Raw genomic sequence first — 12500 nt, 5'->3', positions numbered from 1 at the left:
CCCGGGCTTTCTAGCCACGAGTCCAGCTTGTCTCTGAGCACTCCTAGTAACTCCTCATTGGTGGGTCCTTCGGCCTCTGCGGTGGTGAAGATGGAAGCCAACCAAAAGGCAAAGAAGAAGATCGAGCGGCAAGGTCTACTAGGTGAGACTTGTATAATTCTGGCATGTTTCTTCAAATTGTTTCACTTGCAACTTTGAACACATTTTGGAGCCCACAATTCCCAGAATCCTTGCCCTCCTGCTTCTTGAACAAAATGCCAGAGGTTAAAATATAAGTAACCTGGTAAATGTTGGCTTGGATGGGAAGATGAAAATTGTAATTGGCCTACTGACCTACATTTAACCCCCATTATGGCTATTTTAGAAAGATATACAAGTACACATATGCCTCGTTTCCACTGAGCTGGTCGCTTCGGTACGGTACGCTATTTTGAGTGTTTCCATTATGAAAGTGGCCCATACAACCGAACCAAACTGCACCATTCCTGGTCCTCCTTCATATGTAGGGCCATAGGAAATGGTATGGTACGGTTAGGGTGGAGCTACTGGCGTCACACGATACATTCCACTGATTGGCGGCCAGGAAAACGTCAATGCTGACGTCAAACGAAAAGCTCAGTCCAGATAATAGTCCAGACTTGCAGTGGAAACGCTCACCTGAATAGGCCGGACCATTATAACCAGGGCTTTTTTTTTCTCAGAGAATAGGTGCAGGAACTCCCCCATTCTAAGTCACTTCGTGTCTCCACCCCCTACCCACCTCCGAGCACTGACTCTTGTTTCCACCCCCCCTACCCAGCTTCCAGTACAGCCCCTTTTGGAGAATATAGGGCCAAGTATCATTTTGTATTATGGAATTTGGTAATAACAAGAAAAGTAATAAAATAGATCCCCGCAGCCAGCAACAATAGACCCTCAGCAGCAACAATAGATCTCCCAGCAGCAAGCATCAATGGACTCTCCAGCAGCAAGCATTATTGGACCTCTCCCTAAACAGTAGATCCCTTCCAGCAACAATTAACCCCCAGTAACAAAAGATCCTCCACCAGCAACAATAGATTGGCATGCAAAAATATATCCCCCCTCCAGCAACAATAGACCCTCCAGCACACCCGAGAACCCTTTGCCATGGCATACATTCAGTACTGGAGGTGCGGGAACTGTGAACTGTTCCCCCGCGTTCCCGCTGAAAAAAAGCCCTGATTATAACCCTTCCACACTGTGCCAACCCGAACCGTTCCGCTCAGTGGAAATGAGGCAATATATTGCCAAAAATATATGGATTCCCCTTCAAATTATGGGGTTCAGGTGTCTCCAGTGAAGGTTTCTGGTAATTATCCATTATTCAAAGACATTGTAGACAATTGTGCTCTACCAACCTTTTGGTAACAGTTTGGTGAAGACCCTCTTCTGTTCCAGCATGACTGTGCCCCCCCCCCCCCTATGTACAAAGCCAGCTCCATAAAGACATGGTGTGACCAGTATTGTGTGGAGAAACTCGAGTATCCTGCACAGAGCCCTGACCTCAACCCTACTGATCACCTTTGGGATGAATTGGAATGTTGACTGCAAGCCAGGTCTTTTTTTTTTTTTTTTTGGTGCCCAATGTGAGGCCCAACATGTAAGCCAGGTGTTTGCATCCAAAATCAGTACCTGACCTCACAAATGGGCACAAATTCCCACAGTCACCCTCCGAAATCCTGTTGAAAGTCTTCCCAGAGGAGTGAAGGGTATCACAGGTCATCAACTCCATAATAATTGTGATATGGCGCTTTTCCACTGCATGGAACCGAACGGTTCGGCTCGCTTTTGTGCTTTTCCACTGCTGGTACCGCATGGTACGGTGTTGGAACGGTTCGGTACGGTACAGCGGCGCTTTTCCACTACATGGAACCGAACGGTACGGCTCGCTTATGGCGCTTTTCCACTGCATGGAACCGAACGGTTCGGCCCGCTTTTGTGCTTTTCCACTGCTGGTACCGCATGGTATAGTGTAGGTACGGTACGGCGGCGCTTTTCCACTGCATGGAACCAAACGGTTTGGCTCTCTTTTGTGCTTTTCCACTGCTGGTACCGCATGGGATAGTGTAGGAATGGTACGGTACGGCGGCGCTTTTCCACTATGTGGAACCGAACGGTACGGCTCGCTTAATGGCGCTTTTCCACTGCATGGAACCGAACGGTTCGGCTCGCTTTTGTGCTTTTCAACTGCTGGTACCGCATGGTACGGTGTAGGAACGGTTCTGTACGGTAGGGTACGGTGGCGCTTTTCCACTGCATGGAACCGAACGGTACGGCTCTCAAAAACAGTACCTACTCGATTGTGGTTCCAACAGGTACCATACCCGGTACCATATCCCACAATCCTTTGCATGCAGTCACTACTAGCCACTGATTGGTCAGAGAATCCCACCCACCCCGTTGTTATCCCACCCACTTAACTTTAGTACTACTTTAGTGGAAAAGCAAACCATACCGTACCGAACCGTTCCAACACCGTACCATGCGGTACCAGCAGTGGAAAAGCAAACCGGGCCGAGTAGAGCAGAGCCGGTACTTGCAGTGGAAAAGTGCCGATAAAGTACCACCTCAGTTGTGGTTCCAACAGGGCCGTACCGGTACCATATCCCACAATCCTTTGCATGCAGCCTTAACTGTTTGTCACTTCTAGCCACTGATTGGTCAGAGAATCCTTGTTATCCCACCCACTTTACTTTAGTGGAAAAGCAAACCGTACCGAACCGTTCCAACACCGTACCATGTGGTACCATGCAGTGGAAAACCAAACCGGGTCAAGCAGGGCCGAGTAGAGCCGAGGCGGTACTTGCAGTGGAAAAGTGCCATTAGAGGGACGGGTGCAGCTCCATATGAGTGACCATGGTTTTGGAATGGGATGTTCAACAAGCTCATATAGGTGTGATGGCCAGCTGTCCACAAACTGTTGACCTGCATGGTATGTCTTGCAGTAACTTCTCTCACACCTAAAGAGACTTTGAGGATGCCATATCCCTATAACAATGATGGCAAACCTTGGCACCCCAGATGTTTTGAAACTACATTTCCCATGATGCTCAACTACACTGCAGAGTGCATGAGCATCATGGGAAATGTAGTTCCAAAACATCTGGGGTGCCAAGGTTCACCATCACTGCTATAACATGGGGACAGGGAATGTGGTTATACAAAATGTTTTGCTTGTGAATAGTTTTGGTCGATTCCAGTGAAGGGACCACAAAGTGTTGGTAGTTTTTCATTTCAATCTTCTTCTGTTGTCAGGGTCATGTGGCATCACCAGCCCCGAGAACGAGGTCAAGATCCGCAAACGTTCAGCAAAAATGGAAGTGCGGGCCCGTCCTGACAAGACTCTGAAGAAGAAATCCCTGAGCCACAAAGGGAAACCGGACGGAAATCTCAAGCGCAAACTGCTGTCCGACAATGGGACGCTGACACCCAGCAAGGGCTTATTCTGCACCCCAAACCAGGCCCTGAAGAGGGACAAAAAGAGCAAAAACCTCCAGGTGAGTGAGAGAATCTGCCTCAACACCGCGTTTGCAGAAGCTTTACTGGCTGGCCAAAAGGCTAAATGCGCAAAAGAAATTCAGGAGCTGTTTTTCTGTACAAAGGATTTGTATTTTTGTCCATTCTGTCCTGAGATTTATACAGCTCTGTCAGAGACAGCAAAGCCAGTCTGATGACCTGAGTTTTCTCGGCTGCTGTTAAATCAGTACTGTCTGGTCACCTCCCCACCCTCAGTCTTCAATTGGACCAGAATCAGCAGCGGCAGACTAATGAGCTCATCTCTAATTCATTCTGTTGCTCGCTACCCTGATCTTATGTTCATTTTTTGTCTGAACATCTTCAGTCATTCAGCCGCCTCTCCCTGCCTCTCACCGCTATTCGCTTTCTCTGCCGTCAATTAATTAGTTCCTGAGCATTAAATGAAAGAACACACCCTCAGCATCCTTTTAGATGTGCATGCTCCCTGCCTCTCACCGCTATTCGCTTTCTCTGCCGTCAATCATTTAGTTCCTAAACATTAAATGAAAGAACACACCCTCAGCATCCTTTTAGATGTGCATGCTCCCTGCCTCTCACCGCTATTCGCTTTCTCTGCCGTCAATTTGTTCCTGAGCATTAAATGAAAAAACACACCCTAAGCATCCTTTTAGATGTGCATGCTCCCTGCCTCTCACCGCTATTCGCTTTCTCTGCCGTCAATTAGTTCCTGAGCATTAAATGAAAGAACACACCCTCAGCATCCTTTTAGATGTGCATGCTCCCTGGGTGCTGGAGACTATAGCTGTGAAATCTGCTGGTCAGTTGCTTTATCAAAAATCCGACAGCTGATCAGCAGATTGCACAGCTAAAGTCTGCCACAAACACTGGCCATGCACCTCTGAAGCATGCACCTCTGAAGAGATGGCCGATATTTCTTGAAACCATGTTGTTCGGAACGGTAGGGAGGGGCAAGGGGAGGTATTATATGCTTACATTGCACGTCTCCTTTAAAGAGAACCTGTCTCTTTAGATATAAATAGGAAGGGAGGATCGGACACAAAATTTGACCTATCCCTTTTACTTCTGAATGTCTCGTAGCATACTGTATATCTGTGACTGAAGACCCTTTTCTGTCATTTAGAGAAAGAATGGTGTTCTGAGTCTTTCCCTGACATCGCGGTCTCCGAAGAATCTTCTGAAAGAAGGGATGAAGATGGGGAGGCTAAAGTCCAAACAGGTATGCTGGTGTTTTAAATGTCTAGTTTCTCCAGACTTGGCTACTCTTGGGTGTCAGAGCTTGCAGTGAGATCACCCTCTTTGTCATGTGACAGTGTTTGGGCATTGCTATTGGCCTCCAGGACCTCTGTCATGGAAGGAGACCACATGCTGTCCAGACCCAGAAGTACAGTGTTTGGGCATTGCTATTGGCCTCCAGGACCTCTGTCATGGAAGGAGACCACATGCTTTCCAGACCCAGAAGTAGTGTTTGGGCATTGCTATTGGCCTCCCGAACCTCTGTAATGGAAGGAGACCACATGCTGTCCATACCCAGAAGTAGTGTTTGGGCATTGCTATTGGCCTCCAGGACCTCTGTAATGGAAGGAGACCATATGCTGTCCAGACCCAGAAGTAGTGTTTGGGCATTGCTATTGGCCTCCAGGACCTCTGTAATGGAAGGAGACCATATGCTGTCCAGACCCATAAGTAGTGTTTGGGCATTGCTATTGGCCTCCAGGACCTCTGTCATGGAAGGAGACCACATGCTGTCCAGACCCAGAAGTAGTGTTTGGGCATTGCTATTGGCCTCCAGGACCTCTGTCATGGAAGGAGACCATATGCTGTCCAGACCCAGAAGTAGTGTTTGGGCATTGCTATTGGCCTCCAGGACCTCTGTAATGGAAGGAGACCACATGCTGTCCAGACCCAGAAGTACAGTTTTTGGGCATTGCTATTGGCCTCCAGGACCTCTGTCATGGAAGGAGACCACACTGTCAATACCCAGAAGTACAGTCTGCTGGCATTGTTATTGGCCTCCAGGACCTCTGTCATGGAAGGAGACCACATGCTGTCCAGACCCAGAAGTACCAAGTAACCTAAAGTCAAACGTAGGAAAGAGACCTAAAGGGGTTTTTTTTTTTTGAAACCCGAAGTCCTATCCCTCAAGTCCTATCCCTCCCCTCCCATTCGTTAATGTCCCCCCGGCATAGTCCTTGGTACTACTGACTGTCTTGTTTGCTCCCCTCCAGGAGCGAGGGCGCGCCGTCAGCCGCCTCCTGCAAAGCTTTGCCGTAGAAGACGACTTCCAGTTTGATGATAACAGCAGTTTTTCGGAAGGAGAAGAGGAGGCCAGCTCAACGGGCAACAAATGTAAGGCCACCGCTTGCGAGGAGCCCCACTCCAGTTTATGAGAAACCAGAAGGTTTTACCCCGTTTTCTAAACGATGGATTTGTTTTGTCACAGCTCACATCTGCTCCTTGTCCAAGACGGACCTGAGGGAAGGTCTGCAGGTTCTCATCCCCAAAGAGGACAACCTCCTGTACGCAGCCAGCATTCGGAGTCTACAGCCCCCTGACATGTAAGTACCGGTGGCATGAAACTCTACATACGTATAGAGGGATCATTTCCTCAGTCTCCCCTCCCCCAGTGATCAGACTGTACATTGTAACTTTGTCTAAATACTTGTCTAAGGACTAGCAATCAATCAGCAATGTCCGCTTTTGTATTTCCAGCATGACGGGTCCTCTTCCTCCTGTCACCTGGTGTCCTCTCTCTCTCTGGGTCATACATTGTAACGTTTCCTTTATTCCAGATACAGCGTTGTCATCGAGGGGGAGCGAGGAAACCGGCCGCGGGTCTACTCCCAGGAACAGCTCCTGCTGGAAGCGGTGAGTCGGTCGTAGATCGCGCTCTTTGTCCGTTTTTTTTATGTTCCTGTCCTATAAGATGGATGTAATAGAACCCGTCACCTGCAATTTGACCTGGAGGGACCCCCATCGCCCCGACCGCTCCTTCTCCTGAAAGCCGATTGGTCGACGTGTGCGAGGCAGGCCCGCGTTGTTTGCGGCGTGTTATTAAATAAAAGCCGTTGTGTCACTTTCAGCTCCATGACTAAGCGACAAACAGCATCGCGCACAAACCTCAACAGCTGTGCGTTAATCAGACCTGTCACCCACACAAATGACTAAATTGGTGTCTTTAACACTTAGATAATGATCCGTCGGTTAACTCTCTGCGAGGAAGGAAACATTCGCCGCGATCCGCACCGGCCGCGATTTTCTTGTTTAGGAAAGCCGCACGCGTTCTTTCTGGGGGATGCCAATTCCGAGCTTCCATTGCATGCGGCAAAATGACGCAATCTGCATCAGACGCTGCAGCAAGTCTGATAGCGCCCCCCCCCCCCATTGTTCCCTGGCTAGAGGATGCCCAGCATCCATTAGTCCAGGGGGGCTCTAAACTATGGCCCTCCGGTTGTTCAGGAACTACAATTCCCATCATGCCCAGTCATGTCTGTGAATGTCAGAGTTTTGCAAAGCCTCATGGGACGTGTAGTTCTGCAACAGCTGGAGAGCCTTAGTTTGGAGATCCCTGATCTAGTTCATTCCTCCCCACCGGTGGCGGCTGGTGCATTAGGGGCGCCGCCCCCTCATCCATGTGTCCGGCCCCCTAATCTACATGGAAGGCACCAGACGCCTGGAGTTCAATGGGGTTTTTTTTTTTTTAGCACGTGATTAGAGCCAGAGGCTCTAATAGGCTTCAAAAAAGGGTGGGTTCGGGGCGCGGAGCACTGTGCCCCAAGCCCACCCAGTTGTGTGACAATAGCCAATGAGTATTCGCTATTCTCACACGGATCCTCCTGCCAGCCAATCAGGGAGCGTGTCCGGAGATCCGTTTCCTGATTGGCCGAAAGGAGAGACCATGCTATTGGCCAAGGAGGAGGGAGGAGACGCGGAGCAAGCCGCCAATGCTGCGTGCCCTCGTCATCAGTCCAGGGTGAGTGAGCCGGCGACGGGAGGGGGGTGTATGGTGTGGTCCGTCTGCCGACCCCCCCCGGCCCATAGAGCACCAGCCGCCACTGCTCCCCAACCTGACTGACCCCACCCATTTCATTCGTTGGATTTCAGTTCCTTCAATAATGGAGTATCAGCCACACATGGGCGTTACCTATGTAAATCCAGCCTGCCTGGGGCCGCGCACTCCTCCAGACTGAAAACCACCCTTCAAGGCATTTTGATATTTGCATAACTCCTCCCACTGCATGCATTAGGACTTGAGAGCCCTTGAGAGGAGTACTGGGGCAGGGTGCTTTGATGTTTGTAGGAAGCTATGCATAGCCCCCCTCCCACCAGCCATGGTCTGCCTGCATTGCATAGAGAAGCACAGAGATCTTGTGGTGATGTAATTGGGTCTAAAATAAGGAATTCTTATAAAAAATGGAAAGGTTTTATTTAAAAAGTTCAAAAATTGGCATGTTGATGGGGGTGGTAGAAGGGACCAGGGAAGGCAAAATATAAGCAGATTAACCACCTCCCGCCTGCCGTATAGTAAAATCATAGTGGACGGGATCCCCTCTCGTTCTGGGATGACATCATATGATGTCTCACCAGTGTCGGCGTGCCCATGGGGGGCACGCAGCGATCGTGGGTGCGCCCTGATCTCGGTAAAGAGCTGATGACATAACTCTTTACCCATGTGATCCGCTGTGTCCAATCACAGCCAGTCACATGTAAACAGCTGGTAATCGGCTCTCCTCGCCTCACACTGACAACACATGAAGAGAGGAGAGCTGATCAGTGGCATCTCCTCACAGCACAGACCTGTACAGGTAATCAGGAGCACTGATCAGTGATGCCAGTCAGTGCTGCCTTTTAGTACCTATCAGTGCCACCCATTAATGCCCATCAGTGTTCATAAGTGACGCATATAAGTGCCTATTAGTGATGCATATCACTGCCCATCAGTGATGCCAGTCAGTGACAATCTGTGCCCATCAGTGATGTCAGTCAATGGTGCCTTTTAATACCCGTCAGTGCCACCCATCAGTGCCCATCAGTGTTCACCAATGAAGCCTATTAGTGCCCATCAGTGTTCATCAGTGATGCAGATCAGTGCTTGTTAGTGACACATATCAGTGCCACCTATCAGTGTTCATCAGTGCCCATTAGTGACCCGTATGAGTGCCCATTAGTGACCCGTATGAGTGCCCATTAGTGACCCGTATGAGTGCCCATTAGTGACCCATATGAGTGTCCATTAGTGACCCATATGAGTGCCACCTATCAGTGTTAATCAGTAAAGCATATCGGTGCCCCTCAGTGCCACCTATCAGTGCTCATCAGTTATACCCATTAGTTCCACCTATCAGTGCTTATCAGTGCCATCTTATCAATGCTTATCATATCAATTGTTTTCGTCTTTCTTTTAGTAAAAAATAAACCCCAGCAGTGATTAAATACCACCAAAAGAAAGTTCTATTTATGTGGAAAAAAATGATATGAGTACAGTGTAGCATGACCGCGCAATTGTCTTTCAAAGTGACAGCTGTGAAAGCTGAAAATTGGCCTGGGCAGGAAGGGGGTAAAAGTGCCCGGTATTGAGGCGCTTAAACTTTGGCTTTAGGGGGGATCCTGTCCTATTTAACATTCAAGGTCTCTTTAAAACTCACCTCCAACCCAGTTGCACCTCCCATTTATATTTGCTCTCTGCCTCTCTGCAGGTGATTGATGTCCGCCCGCAGTCTTCGCGCTGCTTGCCACATGGCACTCGTGTCTGCGCCTACTGGAGCCAAAAGTCTCGGTGTCTGTACCCAGGGAATGTGGTGAAAGGTAAGACGCTCCTCAGGAAGAATACTTCTTAGTGGGACAGGCTCTTCATCATGTCCTCACTGTGGCAGCCAATCACAGTAGTCATTTGATCGCCCAGTCAAAGGGATGCTGGGTGGGAAGGAGTGGATCTTTGAGCTTCGCTATGTGACTTTTCCTAGCGGGAGCCTATGTTGCTACTTTGCTGCAGGCAGGAGGAGGCATTTCCTCAGTCTCCCCTCCCCCAGTGATCAGACTGTACCCCCAGTGATCAAACTGTTCATTGTAGCTTTGTAGAAGGAGGTGGAAGCATTTCCTCAGTCTCCCCTCCCCCAGTGATCAGACTGTAACATTGTACCTTTGTACAGGAAGCATTTCCTCAGTCTCCCCCTCCCCCCAGTGATCAGACTGTACCCCCAGTGATCAAACTGTAACATTGTAGCTTTGTAGGAGGAACCATTTCCCCAGTCTCCCCTCCCCCCAGTGATCAGACTGTACATTGTTACTTTGTAGCATGTACAGGAAGCATTTCCCCAGTCTCCCCTCCCCCCAGTGATCAGACTGTACATTGTAACTTTGTAGAATGTACAGGAAGCATTTCCTCGGTCTCCCCTCCCCCAGTGATCAGACTGTACATTGTTACTTTGTAGAATGTACAGGAAGCATTTCCTCAGTCTCCCCTCCCCCAGTGATCAGGCCTCTTTCAAAATGTTTTTTTTTTTTTTTTTCTCTACATATGAAAACCATTTTCCAGAAATAAAATCTGCTGTTTTAGAAGTACGGCTGAGCCAAGCTAGTCATTCAGTTGCTGCATACGAGTCGGATTATGTCCGGGGAAATCTGGCTGGAGCTGCATTTGGTTTAAGGCTGGAATACAGTTTGGAATAAAATAGTTGGCCTCGGTGTTATTAATAAAAATCATCATTGAATGAAAGATGGAGGGGGAAGGGGGGGGGGGGGTGGTAGTAAAGGATAAGACCAAATGTGTACGCGTGTATGGAAAAGGGACGGCCTGAGATCAAAGTGTGTATGGAGGTATGAGAAAGAGAGGGGGAGAGCAACCTATAGAGAGAGAGATATATTAGCCGGAGATATATGGAGTGTTATTCGAGGGATATAGAATGAGAAATAGAGAGAGGAAGGGAAGGAGAGGAAGATCGAGGGAGGGGGAGAGGGAAAGAGAGAGAGAGATTGAGGGAGGGGGAGAGGGAAGGAGAGAGAGAGATTGAGGGAGGGGGAGAGGGAAGGAGAGATTGAGGGAGGGGGAGAGGGAAGGAGAGATTGAGGGAGGGGGAGAGGGAAGGAGAGATTGAGGGAGGGGGAGAGGGAAGGAGAGATTGAGGGAGGGGGAGAGGGAAGGAGAGAGAGAGATTGAGGGAGGGGGAGAGGGAAGGAGAGAGAGAGATTGAGGGAGGGGGAGAGGGAAGGAGAGAGAGAGATTGAGGGAGGGGGAGAGGGAAGGAGGGAGAGATTGAGGGAGGGGGAGAGGGAAGGAGGGAGAGATTGAGGGAGGGGGAGAGGGAAGGAGGGAGAGATTGAGGGAGGGGGAGAGGGAAGGAGGGAGAGATTGAGGGAGGGGGAGAGGGAAGGAGGGAGAGATTGAGGGAGGGGGAGAGGGAAGGAGAGAGAGAGATTGAGGGAGGGGGAGAGGGAAGGAGAGGGAGGGGGAGAGGGAAGGAGAGAGAGAGATTGAGGGAGGGGGAGAGGGAAGGAGAGAGAGAGATTGAGGGAGGGGGAGAGGGAAGGAGAGAGAGAGAGAGATTGAGGAAGGGGGAGAGGGAAGGAGAGATTGAGGGAAGGAGAGAGAGAGATTGAGGGAGGGGGAGAGGGAAGGAGAGAGGGAAGGAGAGAGAGAGATTGAGGGAGGGGGAGAGGGAAGGAGAGAGAGAGAGATTGAGGGAGGGGGAGAGGGAAGGAGAGAGAGAGAGATTGAGGGTGGGGGAGAGGGAAGGAGAGAGAGAGATTGAGGGTGGGGGAGAGGGAAGGAGAGAGAGAGATTGAGGGAGGGGGAGAGGGAAGGATAGAGAGAGATTGAGGGAGGGGGAGAGGGAAGGAGAGAGAGAGATTGAGGGAGGGGGAGGGGGAGAGGGAAGGAGAGAGATTGAGGGAGGGGGAGGGGGAGAGGGAAGGAGAGAGATTGAGGGAGGGGGAGGGGGAGAAGGAAGGAGAGAGATTGAGGGAGGGGGAGAAGGAAGGAGAGAGAGAGATTGAGGGAGGGGGAGAGGGAAGGAGAGAGAGAGAGAGAGAGAGATCGAGGGAGGGGGAGAGGGAGAGGGAAGGAGAGAGAGAGAGATCGAGGGAGGGGGAGAGGGAAGGAGAGAGAGAGAGATCGAGGGAGAGGGAGAGAGATTGGGGGAGGGGGAGAGGGAGAGAGAGAGAGATCGGGGGAGAGGGAGAGGGAGAGAGAGAGATCGGGGGAGAGGGAGAGGGAGAGGGAGAGAGAGAGATCGAGGGAGGGAGAGGGAAGGAGAGGGAGAGATCGAGGGAGGGGGAGAGAGAGAGGGAGATCGAGGGAGGGGGAGAGGGAGAGGGAAGGAGAGAGAGATCGAAGGAGAGAGAGAGGGAGAGATCGAGGGAGGAGGAGAGGGAGGGGAGAGGGAAGGAGAGAGAGAGAGAGAGTAATCGAGGGAGATCATGAGATCCAGGGAGAGAGACAATGTGTGCGAGAGTTTGCTAGAGAGAGCAAGAAAGAGACTGATGGATATAATAGATGGAGATATATACAGAGCAGGAGAGAGCTATAGAGGAGGGAGAGATTGATAGAAAAGATTAATTAGATGCAGATATACTGGATCCATGAAGTGAGAGAGAGATTGATAGATATATTAGAGGGATAAAAATAGAAATATGTTAGAGGGAGAAGGATATACAGAGAGAGTGAGAATGAGAAAGATGTATGGAACGACGGATAGAGAGATATATTAGAGGGAGGGAGAGAAATGGAGAGAGTGAGATGGAGAGATACAGAGGGAAGGTGAGATAGATGAGAGATCACTAGAGACAGATATCCGCAAGAAATGTGAGATAGATTAGAGAGACCGATCAATAGTCTATATAGAGAGAGATATTGCCATTTGGTTTCCATTGATCGTATTTTAGCAAATTGCTGGAAGGGAATTTATTTTCAGTTTTTTTTTTTGTTTGTTTTAATTGTTTTTCTGCGGTCGGAGAAGGGAAGGGTTACACGGTGTAATGAAGCCCCC

The 12500-nt window shown here is 49.8% G+C and overlaps 1 protein-coding gene across 1 annotated transcript in view; it reads left to right on the top strand.

Moving 5' to 3' along the window:
* The window catches only part of BAHCC1 (BAH domain and coiled-coil containing 1), a 187559-nt gene that overhangs the window by 158311 nt on the left and 16748 nt on the right, over window positions 1–12500 (top strand). The window contains exons 17-23 of the mRNA XM_082272320.1: window positions 1–142; window positions 3277–3518; window positions 4640–4735; window positions 5745–5865; window positions 5960–6074; window positions 6309–6384; window positions 9213–9321. The exon at window positions 1–142 is cut by the window's left edge and continues 50 nt beyond it. Coding sequence (XP_082128446.1) covers window positions 1–142; window positions 3277–3518; window positions 4640–4735; window positions 5745–5865; window positions 5960–6074; window positions 6309–6384; window positions 9213–9321 — 901 coding nt within the window. The remainder of the gene's footprint in view (window positions 143–3276; window positions 3519–4639; window positions 4736–5744; window positions 5866–5959; window positions 6075–6308; window positions 6385–9212; window positions 9322–12500) is intronic.

The sequence above is a fragment of the Pelophylax lessonae genome (assembly GCF_965119305.1).
Source record: "Pelophylax lessonae genome assembly, chromosome: 11".
Taxonomy (NCBI): Eukaryota; Metazoa; Chordata; class Amphibia; order Anura; family Ranidae; genus Pelophylax; species Pelophylax lessonae.
Note: the sequence above shows the minus strand (reverse complement) of the source record. Positions and strands in the feature narration are given on the sequence as shown.